We start from the raw sequence: 16,928 nt of genomic DNA, 5'->3' as shown, positions 1-16,928 counted from the left end.
TTATCTTATGTCTAGTAAGAGTTGAGGACTGGCTAAAAGCTTTTCCACATTCTTCACATTTGTAGGGTTTTTCTCCAGTATGAATTATCTCATGTTGAGTTAGTTGTGAAAGCATGCAAAATGATTTGCCACATTCTTTACATTTGAAAGGATTTTTTCCAGTATGTCTTATCTTATGTCTCTTTGAATTTGAATATTTATGAAAGACTTTCACATATTTATCATACTGAACTATTTTGCTCTGGGTAGTTGTCACACACTGGTTAAGTCCCTTATGACCTCCTTTGTGCAACTTATGCTCATCCACACTTTTACAGCCTTTCTGATATCCACATTTTCCATATCTTCTCAGTATCACTTGTTGGAAAGAATTTTTTATATATTGCTCTGGCCTAAGGTCTTTGGCAAAATGAGAACACATAGCTGAAAGAAATAAAAATAAAAAATTATTCCATTTACTCAACTCAGATTAATATCACTTACAAATCTAACTGATACCAACTATATAAGCAAGATGGCATAGCAAACTACCACAGATCCTAAATCCTTTATAGACATATAAATGTAACAAAAACATTCTGACCAAAATACGTTTGTAAAAAATTTATAAATAAGTGAAGTGTGTGCAGTGCCCCAGGTGATGACAATGCAAAGAGCCACATAGGAAAAAAAAGAAAAGTCTGTTACATTTACCCAACACACGTCTTTCTGCTGCCCAATATAACATAGTGCCTTCAGAAGTAAATTGCCAACTCCTGGTTTCTTTTTTAAAAGACTAAAAAAAATAGTGTCACATACATTTTTATTTCTGGCTCTTAGGGGCCTTTTCAGACACTGGTTTCTATCTCCCATGACATAAAGTGCTAAAAGAAATGGTGGTATACTTTGGAATGACAGTTTGAGTCTGCTGAGACCAAAGTTAAGTGTCACAGCAGCAGAGACTGCAGTACCACATACAGCAAACAGGTTTAGCAAGTGATTACTAACTATTTAGAAAAAACGCTATCATACTTCTTTAACTTAAAAAGCCCACAAAATTTCAGGCAAGACACAGTCTAAGAAAATGTTTGAGAGACTCCCAAAATCTCTAGCCAAGACAACTGGTTTCAGACTATCCCAGGCCTAAGCTGCATTATAAAGATTGTGACAGGGCTGGGCACAGTAGCTCACAGCTGTAATCTCAGCACTTTGGGAGGTCAAGGCAGGTGAATCACCTGAGGTTGGGAGTTCAAGATCAGCCTGACCAACATGGAGAAACCCCGTCTCTACTAAAAATACAAAATTAGCTGGGCATGGTGGCACATGCCTGTAATCCCAGCTACTCAGGAGGCTGAGGCAGGAGAATCACTTGAACTCGGGAGGCAGAGGTTGTGGTGAGCTGATATCATGCCATTGCACTCCAGCCTGGGCAACAAGATCAAAACTCCATCTCAAAAAAAAAAAAAAAAGATTGTGACAGGTAGCTTGTTTTTAATGTCTAAATCTCAATCAAAGATTAATGTACACAAAATATTAGGGCAGGATGACCCCATCAAAAACATTACTAAACTTTCAGAAGCAACCATAGGAATATAAAGATCTATAAATTTTTTAAATTTATAATAAATTAAATAGTACACAGTGAATGAAACAGGAACACAGACAACTACTGAAGTTCAGAAAAATGAGGATAACAATGAAAATATTAAAAATATCAAAAAACATACATCAGGAAGATAAAAATGTCACAGACAAGAAGAGAATCTTGGGAGCTACAAGATAAAGTAATGTATCATTTATAAAAATGTCTTATGAGATAACCAGTAAATTTTCAAAAAAAACTGGAAGGCCTGAAGAGAACTGGGTGATATAGTCAAAGTCCTGGAAAAAAAAAAAAAAAACAGCTGTCAAGTGAAAATAATACAACTAAAAAGAACTGGCCAGGCACAGTGGCTCACGCCTGTAATCCCAGCACTTTGGAAGGCCGAGGCAGGCGGATCACCTGAGGTCAGAAGTTTGAGACCAGTCTAGCTAACATGGTGAAACCCCGTTTCTACTAAAAATACAAAAAATTAGCCGGGTGTGGTCACATGCCCCTGTAATCTCAGCTACTCAAGAGGCTGAGGCAGGAAAATTGGTTGGACCTGGGAGGCAGAGATTGCAGTGAGCCAAGATCATGCCATTGCACTCAAGCTTGGGCAACAAGAGCGAAACTCCTTCTCAAAATAAATAAATAAATAAATAAATAAATAAATAAATAAATAAATAAATAAGACCTGTCCAACTGAATAAAAAGAAAGACCTTCCAAAATAACCTAATCCTGAAAAAGTATATTGGCACTGCATATGCCCTACATACCAAAGATGCTGAAAGGAGTTCATCCCACTGAAAATAACATGATGCAGGAAAACACATAATCATACAAAAATACATAACTTTCTGGGAAAGATATTTAATCACACAAAAACAGAATTCCTTAGCATTTTAATAATCATGCAGAAAACATTATTCTAAAATTTAAAAGATAAAAGCATAGAAATGTTATAAACATCTGTTAATGTAACATAAAAATAAATAATTAGTGGCCAGGCATGGTGGCTCATGCCTGTAATCCCAGCACTTTGGGAGGCTGAGGAGGGCAGATCACCTGAGGTCAGGAGTTCAGGACCAGCCTGGCCAACATGGTGAAACCCCATCTCAACTAAATATATAAAAATTAGCTGGGCGTGGTGGTGGGCTACTGTAATCCCAGCTACTTGGGAGGCTGAGACAGGAGAATCGCTTTCACCTGAAAAGTGGAGGTTGCGGTGAGCGAAAATTGCACCATTGCAATCCAGCCTGGGTGACAGAGCAAGACTGTCTCTCCAAAACAATGAATAAATAAAAATTTACAAAATATATATGTACATAATTAGCAACATCAATAACAAAGTAGAGAGCAGATGTAATGAGAAAGAATTTTTTGTATGCAAATAAGGTTAATATATATACATATATATTTTTTTCAGATGGAGTCTCACTGTGTCGCCCAGGCTGGCATGATCTCGGCTCACTGCAACCTATGTTTCCCGGATTCAAGCAACTGTGGTGCAAATAAGGTTAATTTTTACTGCATTAAAATTGTTTTATTGTTTTAAAGTTTTTATGTAATTCCCAAGGTACCACAAAGAAAGTATCTGTATAGATACACAAAAGAAAATAAGAAAGAAGTGAAAGCATATTAATACAAAAACCAAAGGACACAAAAGAAGACAGAAAGAGGGAAAATGAGGGACAAAGATACAAGAATTAAACAATAGAATTAATAAAATTAGTTACTCTTTCAGAAAATTATTTAAATATATATAAAATTAACTTTTCAATCTAGAGACATAATTTTCAACAAAATGATTTATTAAAATCTTTCAAATACCAAGATTCATTTGCCTTCTTACAAGAGTCAGTTGAAATCTAATGATAAAAAAAGACTGAAAGTAGCAAGATGAAAGTAGAAATTTTATGTAGATATTAACCAAATGAGAGAAGAAGAGGTCAAAATAATATTACACAAGCTACATCTTAAGTCAAAGAGTGTCATATTTAACAACGTGTACTTTAAGTCAAAACTCTGAAAAGAGAAAAAAGGACACTGAACAATAGTAGATTCATTTACTGGGAACCAATGACGTGTGTGTGTGTGTGTGTGTGTGTGTGTACGCACGCACATCTCACACTAGGGTTTCAAATATATAAAACAAATATTGACAGAATTGAAGAAACAAAGAGCAATATAATTATAGTAGAATATATCAAGACCCCATATTCTTAATAAAAATAAAACAAGATGGAATATTAGTAAGGGAATGGAAAACTTGAAATTAGTATGGAACAATTATTTCTAATAGAGGTATAGAGAGCTGAACATCAGGATACACACCCTTCTCAATAGCTCACACAACACTCTCCTTGAAAGGACCATCTATTAGGCCATAAAAAATTCTTAACAAATTTTTTAAAACTGAAATTTTATGAATTACTTTCTGTGACCAAAATGGAATGAGATTATAAAACAATAATTTAAAAAACGGAAAAATTCACAAATATATAGAAATTCAACAACACACTTTTGAGTGTGCTGTTGTTCAAAGGTTGAAATAATTAATATTGTGTATATGTCCATGCTGCTCAATATAATCTAGAGATTTAATGTAATGTCTTTCAAATTTCTTATTGCACTTCTGAAGAAACAGAAACAGCAACCCCAAAAGTATATGGAATCTCAAGAGACTATACTCAATAATCTTCAAAAAAAGGAACAATGTTAGAGGTATCACAGTTCTTTACTTCAAAATACATGACAAAGCTACATAATAAAAACAACTTTGTATGAATATAAAGATAAGAAAGTAGACTAATAAAAAAGAATCCAGCACATGAACTTTCACATATATGGTCATATAAAGAGTTATTTGCATACCCATAATTATTGCAGCACTGTTACTGAAAGCAAATAGGTAAAAGCAATGCAAATTTCTGTTACAAAATCATTTAGTAAATATAATTTGAAATATAAAAACACTGGAATATCAATCAGTTTGCAAAAAGCAGAAAATATTATAACAACTATAAAGATAAATCTTAACATTATGCAAAATGAAACGAGCCAGTCACAAAAAGACAGAGATTGTATGATATGTCTAACAGTTACACTCTGAAACAGAACAAGAATGGTGTTTGAAAAGTGAGATGAAATGGGAATAATTGATAGTTGTTTAATGTATATTAAGATTTAGCTTTACGGCCAGGCAGCGCTGTACTCCCAGCACTTTAGGGGCTGAGGTGGGTGGATCACGAGGTCAGGAGTTCAAGGCCAGCCTGGCCAAGATGGTGAAACCCCGTCTCTACTAAAAATACAAAAATTAGCCAGGCATGGTGGCGGGTGCCTGTAATCCCAGCTACTTGGGAGGCTAAGGCAGAGAATTGCTTGAACCTGGGAGGCACAGGTTGCAGTGAGGCAAGATTGCACCACTGCACTCCAGCCTGGGCGACAGAGTGAGACTCTGTCTCATACACACACACAAAAAAACATATTTAGCTTTGCAAGATAAAACCATTTTAGCGTATGTTGCATACCAATATAAGTATAATTAATATGAATAAACTAAATATTTAAAAATATTTTAGGTGAGGCGCAGTGGCTCATGACTGTAATCACAGCACTTGGAGAGGCTGAGATGGATGGGTCACTTGAAATCAGGAGTTCAAGACCAGCCTGGCCAACATGGTGAAACCCCATCTCTACTAAAACAACAACAACAACAACAACAACAACAAAAAATTAGCTAGGCGTGGTGATGCACACCTGTAATCCCAGCTACTCAGAAGGCTGAGTCAAAATAATTCCTTGAACCCAGGAGGCGGAGGTTGCAGTGAGCCAAGATCGCACCACTGCACTCCAGCACGGGAGACAGAGTGAGACTCCATCTCAAAAAAAAAAAAAAAAAAATTTTTTTTTAATTCTAAATTTTGTTGTGTGTTTTTGACAAATAAAAGTAAACAATAATACTTGAAAGAGATAAAGAGTTATCACAGTTTTAAAAATATCTTTAAATCCAAAAATAATAGAGATTCACAAATAAATTGAATGTTAATATTAGAAGAATTTCTATCACTATTCACTTAGACAGGACTAAACAACCATTCATAACACACCTACACAACAAATACACAAGTTATAAAAAAAATACATGGATAGGCTGGGTGCAGTGGCTCATGTCTGTAATCCAAGCACTTTGGGAGGAAGGCGGATGACGAAGTCAGGAGTTCGAGACCAGCCTGACCAACATGGAGAAACCCCATCTCTACTAAAAATACAAAATTAGCCAGGCGTGGTGGTGCATGCCTGTAATCCCAGCTACTCGGGAGGCTGAGGCAAGAGAACTGCTTGAACCTGGGAGGCGGAGGTTGCGGTGAGCAGCCTGGACAACAAGAGCGAAACTCTGTCTAAAAAAAAAAAAAATACAGGGATAATATTTACACAAGCAAACGAACAGAGATAATTATATTGGCAGTAGACATATGGCTGATTCATATTTAATTTTGCTTGACATTGGCTTAAATTGCATTGAGTTAATCATTGTCATATACAATTTATTATTACTATTTATTATTATTTTTTGAGACAGAGTCTCGCTTTGTCTCCCAGGCTGGAGTGCAGTGGCACCATCTCGGCTCACTGCATGCTCCATCTCCCAGGTTCACGCTATTCTCCTGCCGCAGCCTCCCAAATAGCTGGGACTACAGGCGCCCACCATCAGGCCCAGGTAATTTTTTGTATTTTTAGCAGAAACAAGGTTTCACTGTGTTAGCCAGGATGGTCTCGAACTCCTGACTTCATGATCCACCCGCCTCGGCCTCCCAAAGTGCTGGGATTACAGGCATGAGCCACCACGTCCGGCCTGTCATACACAATTATAATACAAACTAAAATATCAAAACACAATTAATTGGTGTGAGGTGGCATAACCTAAAAAATATAACTCAAAAATATAAAATTGCAAAACAAAATTAAAATATGAAATGTAAAACTTATTGGACACCATCAAGCAGATTAATATATTCATGAAAGAAATCCTAGAAAAAGAATACAGAGAAAAAGCAATATGAGGACATTTCAAGATAAAAACAACCTGAGAGCCAGGCACGGTGGCTCACACCTGTAATGCCAGCACTTTGGGAGGCCAAGGTGGGCATATCACTTGAAGTCAGGAATTCAAGACCAGCCTGGCCAACATAGTGAAGCCCGATCTCTACTAAAAAAATACAAAAATTAGACAGGGAGCGGTAGCTCATGTCTGTAATCCCAGCACTTAGGGAGACTGAGGCAGGTGTTTCACGAGGTCAGGAGTTCGAGACCAGCCTGGCCAAGATGGTAAAACCCCATCTCAACTAAAAATACAAAAAAAATTAGCCGGGCGCGGTGGCAGTCCCCTGTAATCCCAGCTACTCCGGAGGCTGAGACAGGAGAATTGCTTGAACCCGGGAGGTGGAGGTTGCAGTGAGCCAAGATCAAGCCACTACATTCTAGCCTGGGCGACACAGCTAGACTCCATCTCAAAAATAAAACAAACAAACAAACAAACAAAAATTGGCTGGGCATGGTGGCATGTGCCTGTAATCCCAGCTACTCAGGAAGCTGAGGCAGGAGAATCACTTGAACTCGGGAGGCGGAGATTGCAGTTAGCCGAGATCACCTCACTGCACTCCAACCTGGGCAACAGAGTGAGACTTTGTCTCAAAAAAGAAAAGAAAAACCTAAGAACTTTCCAAATTTTGATGTAATAAAAAATGTTTCTAACCAATAATACTTGATCCAAAATTATTTTACTTTAAAAACAAGATAAAAATAAAGACTCCAAAATAAAAGCTGTGGGTGTTCATCACTACTAGCACAGTCCTATGATAAGTACTACATGGTGTCCAGGCACAGTGGTTTGGGCCTATGAATCCTACAGTTTTAGCAGGCCAAGGCAGCCAGATCACTTGAGAATAGGAGTTCAAGATCAGCCTGAGCAACATAGTGAGACTCTGCATATAAACAAAGAGAAATACTAAAATGAGTCCATTATTTTGAAAATTAAAATGATGCTGGCCAGCATCATAAAACCATATATAAAATAAAGCTCTCTTTTAAATGTAAATATACAGACACATATAGAATTATTTACTATCATAATGATGGTACACAAAATCCTTAAACTACTTCTATAGAATATGAAATATAAAATATAAACCTGTTAGTAGATGCATAGTATAAAATAATCTTTAATATCAATAACTACTGAAAAATATAAAGGTATAGCTTTTGTATTAAATTGAAGTTGTTATGAGATTAAAATATATCATTTTAGTTTTGGCTGGGTGCTGTGGCTCACATCTGTAATTCCAGTACTTTGAGAGGCTGAGGCAGGTGTATCACCTGAGGTCAGGAGTTTGAGACTAGCCTGCCCAACATGGCAAAAACCCATCTCTACTAAAAATACAAAAAATTAGCTGGGTGCAGTGGCAAGTACCTGTAAGCCCAGGTACTTGGGAGGCTGAAGCAGGAGAATTGCTTGAACCTGGGAGGTGGAGGTTGCAGTGAGCCAAGATCATGCCATTGCACTCCAGCCTGGGTGACAGAGCAACACTCTGTCTCAAAAAAATAAAATAAAATAAAATAAAATATATTATTTTCATATTAAAATGTTTTACGTAGGCCGGGCGCAGTGGCTCACGCCTGTAATCCCAGCACTTTGGGAGGCCGAGGTGGGCAGATCACCTGAGGTTGGGAGTTCGAGACCAGCCTGACTAACATGGAGAAACCTCATCTCTACTAAAAATACAAAATTAGCCGGGCCTGGTGGTGCATGCCTGTAATCTCAGCTTCTCGGGGAGCTGAGGCAGGAGAATCGCTTGAACCCGGGAGGCGGAGGTTGCAGTGAGCCAAGATCGTGCCATTGCACTCCAGCAACAAGAGTAAAACTCCGTCTCAAAAAAAATAAATAAATAAATAAATAAAATGTTTTATGTAATCTCCATTTCTCAAGACAATTACAAAGATAATATTTATGGAAAGTATAAATAAGGAAATGGAAAAATAACCAAAGCATGTCACTACACAGAATAAAAAAAAATAAAGGCAGTAAAGCAAGAAATGAGAAAAAAAATCTACAAGAAACAAAACAGTAACAGTAAAACTGGTAATAGTAACTCTATTTTAAAGCAATCATTTTAAATACAAATTAATTAAACTACTTAATAGAAAGAAACATAATCCCAAGATGTTGTGAGGTCAAAGAGGGCTGATCACTTGATCCCAGGCATTTGAGATCAGCCTGAGCAACATCTCAAAAACCTGTCTCTACAAAATAAAATACAATAAAACTTGCTGGGTGTGACGGCAAATATTTGTAATGCAGCTATTTGAGAGGCTGAAATGAGAGGATCATCAGAGTTTGGAAAGTTGAGGCTGCAGTGAGCCATGATCATGCCACTGAAAACCAGCCTGCTTGACAGAGTGAAACCCTATTTCAAAATTGAATGAATAAATAGGCCAGGCATGGTAACTCATGCCTGTAATCCCAGCATTTTGGGAGGCCAAGGTGGGTGGATCACTTGAGGCCAGGAGTTTGACACTACCCTGGTCAACACAGTGAAACCCCATCTCTACTGAAAATAGAAAAAATTAGAAGGGTGTGGTGGCACATGACTGTAATCCCAGCTACTTGGGAGGCTGAGGCATGAGAATCACTTGAATCCAGGAGGTGGAGGTTGCAGTGAGCCAAGATCACACTACAGCACTCCAGCCTGGGCAATGGAGTGAGATCCTTTCTCAAAAAGAAAAAAAATTAAAATAAATGAATGAATAAATAAAATTATAAAAAACAAAAAGAAATAAAATATCTGAGTAACTTTAGAAAAAAGCATACAATATGCTGCCTACAAGAGACTGGTTTTAGCATTGCATTGAATAGACTGAAAGTAACATAATAGAAAAAACTTATTTTTCATGCATATAGTAACCACAATTGGGTGAGGTAGTTATAATTATATTAGACATAATATGCTTTTAGTCAAGTACTAGCATGAGAACGAAATTGATATTATATAATGATAAAATAGGTCAATTTACCAGGAATCTATAACTATTATATCTCTCTCTATATATGTATGTATAAAACATCAGAGCTGCAAAATATATAAAGCAAATACTGACAAAAGTGAAGAAATACTTAGCAACATAATAACTGTAAACATCAACACCCGATTTGCAATAATAAATATGAAAATAAAAAACTCAGACATTATAGACTGTATTAATTATTTTACATACAGAGGAATACCTGAGAGTAGATAATTTACAAAGAAAAAAGGTTTATTTGGCTCACAGTTCAGCAGACTGTACAGGAAGTGTGTGTCAGCATCTGTTTCTGGTGAGTAGGGGTCCTAGTAAGCTTATAATCATTGTGGAAGGCAAAGTATAACTGGACACATCACACAGTAAGAGACAGAGTAAGTGTGAGGTGAAGAAGCCAGGTTTGTTTTTTTTTTTTTAACCAACCAGCTCTCATTTGAATTAATAGAGTGTAACCTTTTTGATTATCAAAAGGATGGTGCCAAGCCATTTATGAGGAATTTGCTCCCCCATGACCCAAACACGTCCCACCAGGTCCCACATCAAATAAGAGGATTATATTGCAGCATGAGGTTTAGAGAAAACGGACATCTTCTAACCTTAGGCCAACCATATCATATCACCAACTAGGCTTAACAGACAGGTACAAAACTTTCCAGGCAAAAGCAAGAGAATACACACAATATTCTTACTTGCTCCTGGTGTGTTCTGCTACGACACATACCAAGTCTTATTAAATTTATGAATACCGGCTGAGTGCAGAGGCTCATATCTATAATCTCAACACTTTGGGAGAATCACATGGGGCAAAAAGTTTGGGACCAGCTTACACAACATAGTGAGACCCTGTCGCTACTAATAAATAAAAAAATTAACCAGGGGTAGTAGTGCATTTCTGTAGTCCCAGCTCAAAAATTTGAGGTAAAAGGATCACTTGAGCCCAGCAGGCTGAGGTTGTAGTGAGCCAAAATCATGTCACTGCACTACAACCTGGGCAACAGAGTAAGATCCTGTCTCAAAATAACAACAAATACATTTAAGAAGACCAAAAGTATACACTATGTTTTCTGACCAAAACTGAAAGAAACCAGGAATTAAAAGCCAAAGTAAAACTGGGAAATCCAAAAATATATGAAATTAAAACACACTCTTCAACAGATTCTTTTTTTTTTTTTTTTTTTTTTTTTTTTGTTGGAGTCTCACTTTGTTGCCAGGCTGGAGTGCAGTAGCTGCAGTGGCATGATCTCGGCTCACTGCAACCTCTGCTTCCCGGATTCAAGCGATTCTCTTGCCTCAGCCTCCTGAGTAGCTGGGAATACAGGCACCCACCACCACGCCCAGCTAATTTTCGTATTTTTTTTAGTAGAGACGGGGTTTCACCATGTTCACCAGGATGGTCTCGAACTCCTGACCTCATGATCTGCCTGCCTTGGCCTCCCAAACTGCTGGGATTACAAGCGTGAGCCACTGGGCCTGGCCTAAAATTTTTAAATTTGATTATAAACTATATATAAACACCCTTGAAAAAGAACAAAGAGGCATTATACTTTCTGATTTCAAAACATATTAAAAGCTACAAAAACAAAACAATGTGGTACTGACACAAAGATAAACAGATGAAAGAACAGAATAGAGAGCCCAGAAATGAACTCTTCTGTATAAGATAAAATAATCTTCCACAAAGTTGCCATGAGCATACAATAGAGAAAAGATATTCTCTTCAAAAAATGTTGTTGAAAACTGGATATCGACACTGATGAAATAAAGTTGGATCATTTCCTTGAACAAAATACAAAAAAAAATGGTTTAAATACTTAAACGTGAAAAGATAAATAACATCTCTTAGAAAAAATATAGGAAAAAGTCATGTCATTGGTCTTGGCACTATTTTTTTAGATACGACACTAAATGCATGAGCAACTACAACAACAATAACCATTAAGATTTAACTGCATTTTATTTCAAAATTTCTGCACATCAAAACAAAAATTCAATAGACAATGCCTCCTAGAACTGGGTGAAAATATTTGCAAATCACAAGAGATGAGTGATGAGTTAATATTCAGAATATATTAACAACTCTTTAAACTGAACAATAAAGCTGAATAACTTGATTTATTAATGAAAAAATAATTGAACTGAATTTTCATTAAAAAAGATACTTAAAGGGAAAAAGTACTTGAAAAGCAAAATTAATAATTTGTAGAGAAACACATAAAAATGAAATCACCTCACACCCATTACAATGGCCACTATAAATTTATGAAAAACACCAAATCTGTTGATAATGCAATGAAAATAAAACCCCTGTTGATTGTTGGTAGAAAACAAACAGCAGCCATTGTTTTAAAATGTTATAAATATTGGCCGGGCATGGAGGCTCAGGCCTGTAATCCCAGCACTTTGCGAGGCCAAGGCAGGCAGATCACAAGGTTGGGAATTCGAGACCAGCTTGACCAACATGGTGAAACCCCATCTCTACTAAAAATACAAAAATTAGCCGGGCGTGGTGGTGGACACCTGTAATCCCAGCTACTCGGAAGGCTGGGGCAGGAGAAATCGCTTGAACCCGGGAGGCAGAGGTTTCAGTTAGCCGAGATCAGGTCACTGCACTCCAGCCTGGGCAATAAGAGCAAAACTCCACCTCAAAAGAAAAATAAAATAAAATAGAATAAAATAAAATAGGAATTACAACTATCCAAGCCCCTTGTAACCAGCCAACTAAAGGTGGACCCTAGTACAGAAACTGCTGGCTTGAGACCAAGCTACTACCCCTCTCCACAAACCCAGAGGGCATCCCAAAACCCTGGCAGCCCAAAAAAGAAGATCTTGGCTGGGTGAAGTGGCTCATGCCTGTAATCCCAGCACTTTGGGAAGCTGAGGCGGGTGGATCACAAGGTCAGGAGTTCAAGATCAGCCTTACCAACATGGTGAAACCCCGTCTACTAAAAATACAAAAATTAGCTGGGCATGGTGGCACACGCCTGTAATCCCAGCTACTCGGGAGGCTGAAGCACCAGAATCACTTGAACCTGGGAGGCGGAGGTTGCAGTGAGCCGAGATCACACGACTGCACTACAGCCTGGGTGACAGAGCGAGACTCAGTTTCTGGGAAAAAAAAAAAAAATCTTTACCTTCTGAAATCAGTTTATCAGTTTATAAAAACTTGAAGAGGCATTTGCATTTTCAAATTTACAGACACCAATGCCAAACTATATTGTGCCCACTTGTCAATGCTTCTCTTTTAACATAACACTGAAAATACGTGGCAGAAGAATTAGTCAAAAAATAAAAAACCCATTGAAATTGAAGACAAGTAAAATGTTTCTGTATGTAGATCATAAAATCTTACATATAAAAATACATAAACAGTACATTAAAACCTATCTAAATTAATAAATACACTCAGTAAATTACCAAATATAAAATCAACATACAAGTTATGGTTCCATAAACCTAAATTGTCTAATAAAATAAAGGAAGAAAACAATATTATTTACAATAGCATTAAAATAATATACTACTGAGAACAAATTCACCCAAGAAAATGAAAAAAATCTTTACAGTAAAAGATATAAGATTTCAATGATGAAATTAGAGAAGACACAAGTTTTAAAATATTTAATATCTATGGATTTAAAGAATAAATATTGTTAAAGTACCATATTATCCAAAGTGATCTACAGATTCAAGAAACTCCCTACCAAAATTCTAGTGGCATTTTTTCATAGTAATAGAAAATACAATCCCTAAATTTACACTAAACTACAATAAATCTTTTTTTGAGATGGAGTTTCACTCTTATTGTCAAGGCTGGAGTGCAGTGGCACAATCTCAGCTCACAGCAACCTCTGCCTCCCGGGTTCAAGCAATTCTCCTGCCTCAGCCTCCAGAGTAGCGGGGATTACAGGCATGCGCCACCACGCCCGGCTAATTTTGTATTTTTAGTAGAGACGGGGTTTCACCATGTTGGTCAGGCTGGTCTTGAACTCCCGACCTCAGGTGATCCTCCCACCTCGGCCTCCCAAAGTACTGGGTTACAGGCGTGAGCCACCGTGCCCAGCCCAATAAATCTTTTTAAGAGACAGGGTCTCCTTATGTTGCCCAGGTTGGTATCCAACTCCTAGGCTTAAGGGATCCTTCTGCCTCGGCCTCCCAAAGTGATAGGATTACAGCTGTGAGCCACTGCCCCCAGCCAAAACTACAAGAACCTTTGAATAGTCAAAGCAATCATAAGGAATAAGAACAAAGCAGAACATCATACTTTTTAATTTCAAACTATATTTCAAGCCTGTAGTAATACAAATAGGATGAAATGTGCAGAAAAATAAACAAAAAAACCAATGGAACAGAAACCACAACTCTTACACATTTCAGACATGATGCAAAAAGAGAACTTACAAAATGGTTTAACACACAGTTTCTCAAAATTATGCAGATATTTCTGAGTCTCCAAAAACAATGGAAAAAAAAAGTCAAGATTTTGCAATCTCTTATATGCCATGAAGAGGACTTTAGCTCACTGTAAACTTGAAGGAAGATCACTGAAGGGGAAGTAGAATTTTTAAAGAATTTAAAACCATAAGACAGAAGATGCCCCTATGTTGAAGTTAAAAAAACAAAACAAAAAAAAACAGCTGCCTAGAAACTATTTCCTTTGGAACACAGATTTCCAAGTCAAATTTTAAGGACTGGCTTTCTCTTTCACATTTGGACCTCTCATCTGTGTCATCTGTTGTGTTCACTCTCACCTACCTGGGGGTTTGGCTACCATCTCATGTCTCTTCATATTCCAGGGCTCTTTTCCTTGCTCCAGACAGGTGATCAGGTCTAAATTAGACACAGCAATACCTGTTTTATTAAAAATAAATAACATGAATCTTGCTCATATTCTCGAATTACCAACCTAGTAATTTTCTCAGTAAAGAGAATGTAGGCCAGGCACAGTGGCTCATGCTGTAATCCCAGCACTCTGAGAGGCGAAGGTGGGTAGATCACCTGAGGTCAGGAGTTCGAGACCAGACTGGTCAACATGGCAAAACCCTGTCTCTACTGAAAATACAGAAATTAGCTGGATGTGGTGGTGCACACCTGTAGTCCTAGCTGCTCAGGAGGCTGAGGCAGGAGAATCGCTAGAACCCAGGAGGCAAAGGTTGCAGTGAGCTAAGATTGCACCACTGCATCCAGCCTGAGTGACAGAGCAAGACTCCATCTCAGAAGAAAATATTTTAAGAAGAGAATGTAATAGAATATTCTAGTAATCACAAAATATATTCCAGTAAATTAATCACAAAATACTAACTTATAACAAAATTTCTAAATATTAAGAAAATATTTTCAATTTGTATGTTCTTAATTTTACTACTCAGTGCTACTGAATCAAAAATTGGTGGTGGCAATTAGATTTTAAGGTGTGGGCAACAGTATTTTATGACACTAGATTTCTGGAATTACCACTAATCTAGAGTAAAGGATACAGATCAGCTCAGAAAGGTGGAAAGTTCAGGTCAGAATGAAACATCTACACAGATAAATCCTACATTTTCTTAAAAACAGGTAGCTGAAACTCATTTATGCAAAGCATACATTGCCAAAAAACATGCAACAAAAAAGAGAAATGAAACCTTTAGAGTATATTAGGAATTGTGTATTAAAGTTATCCTCACCCGCTGGGCAAGGTGGCTCATGCCTGTAATCCTAGCACTTTGGGAGGCTGAGGTGGGCAGATCCTGAGGTCAGGAGTTCTAGATCAGCCTGACCAACATGGTAAAACCCCGTCTCTACTAAAAATACAAAAATTAGCCGGGCATGGTGGCACACACCTGTAATCCCAGCTACTCAGGAGGCTGAGGCAGGAGAATCACTTGAACCCTGGAGGCAAAGGTTGCAATGAGCCGAGATCGCGCCACTGCACTCCAGCCTGGGCGACAGAGTGAAACTCTGTCTCAAAAAAATAATAATAATAAATAATAAAAATTAAAAAAAAAAAACCTTATCCTCACCCAGGAATACCAGGTTTCTGTAGTTCTCTAACATGACAGTCCTATATAAATTCTGCTGTGCTGTGTCCAGGCACTGCCACTCCTCCAGAGAGAATTCTATGGCCACATCCATAAATGTCAATGGTCCCTGAAAAACACATACACACACACATATTTACCAAGTGGGTATGGACAGAATTTTTAATTTGACTCAAGGTGAAATGAGAGAGTAAAGAGAACTGGTTCTGACTTATAGGAGTGACTGAAATTATCCAATAAAATAATTTTCAACACAGAAATATTCTCTAATGTATTCTCTAACTCTGAAAAAAGAGAGTAGTATAAGATCCACGAAATCAGCATATACATGTTACTTTTCTGAATGATAAAGTATAAACTTAAGGGCATGAACACAAACATGTACATTTTTTATTGCTATATATACGTCATACAGAATGACTTGTGTATATTTTTCAGATGGAAAAGACATGTTGAGTTAGAAAGTGCTTCTCAAAGTTTAGTCTGTAAAATAAACTGGAAATCTTGTTAGTGGAGATTATTTTTTTCAGAAGATCTGGAATAAAGTCTCGGTTTTTGAATTTCTAACAAGCTCACCAATAATGCCAGTGTTTTTGGCGGAAAAAGAATATTTTGTCAAACATCCAGTAAGTAGAAGGGCCTGTGTTTTTTTCCATTTTACTTACCTGTAAACAAAGATAAGAGCTTTCATTTTCCAAAGACATATGTATACAAGGAAAACCTAAGAAAAAGTCAGCTCCCAGATAAAATATGATGATTTATGCACATTAGCTGCATAAAGATACTTAATAATGAACAGAAAAATAATTAACTCTATAGTGAAAAAATCTTTTAGAGAGCTCTTTAACCAAAAGAATTATTTTGTCTTTTTTTTAACCAAAAGAATTATTAATATCAACTGCACTAGGACAAATTTTTATGATGTGCTAATGTATAACACAGAAGGACACAGCACCACTGCTGGAATATTCCCCCCCAAAGTGAATTATAGTCTGAATTTAACCATAAAGAAAACATCAGTTCTGTGCAAAGTTCAAGATAAACATATCTTTCACGTTTTAATTTTTAATAATGATTTTAGGTGGACATCTTGAGAATACGCCTTTAAAGGTGTCAGCACTACCTGTTTACCTGATGCCACCACACCCACAAGCAAAAAGATGAAGACTTGCAGAAAAAGTCCACTCATTTCTGTCCTTTGTAACAGAAGAGAAGCAGGAAAAACACGCTGCACCATGGAAATAAAGATATAAGTTTCATTTTTCCTGTCCTC

At 37.1% G+C, this 16,928-nt stretch overlaps 1 protein-coding gene across 1 annotated transcript in view; it reads right to left on the bottom strand.

Moving 5' to 3' along the window:
• LOC116478775 (zinc finger protein 708-like) overlaps nucleotides 1-16,928 on the bottom strand; it is a 41,841-nt gene that overhangs the window by 6,285 nt on the left and 18,628 nt on the right. The window contains 3 exon segments of the mRNA XM_032170279.2: nucleotides 1-423; nucleotides 14,391-14,486; nucleotides 15,638-15,764. The exon segment at nucleotides 1-423 is cut by the window's left edge and continues 12 nt beyond it. Of these exon segments, the coding sequence (XP_032026170.1) occupies nucleotides 1-423; nucleotides 14,391-14,486; nucleotides 15,638-15,764 (646 nt within the window).

Source organism: Hylobates moloch, unplaced genomic scaffold (assembly GCF_009828535.3).
Source record: "Hylobates moloch isolate HMO894 unplaced genomic scaffold, HMol_V3 SCAFFOLD_12, whole genome shotgun sequence".
NCBI lineage: Eukaryota > Metazoa > Chordata > Mammalia > Primates > Hylobatidae > Hylobates > Hylobates moloch.
Note: the sequence above shows the minus strand (reverse complement) of the source record. Positions and strands in the feature narration are given on the sequence as shown.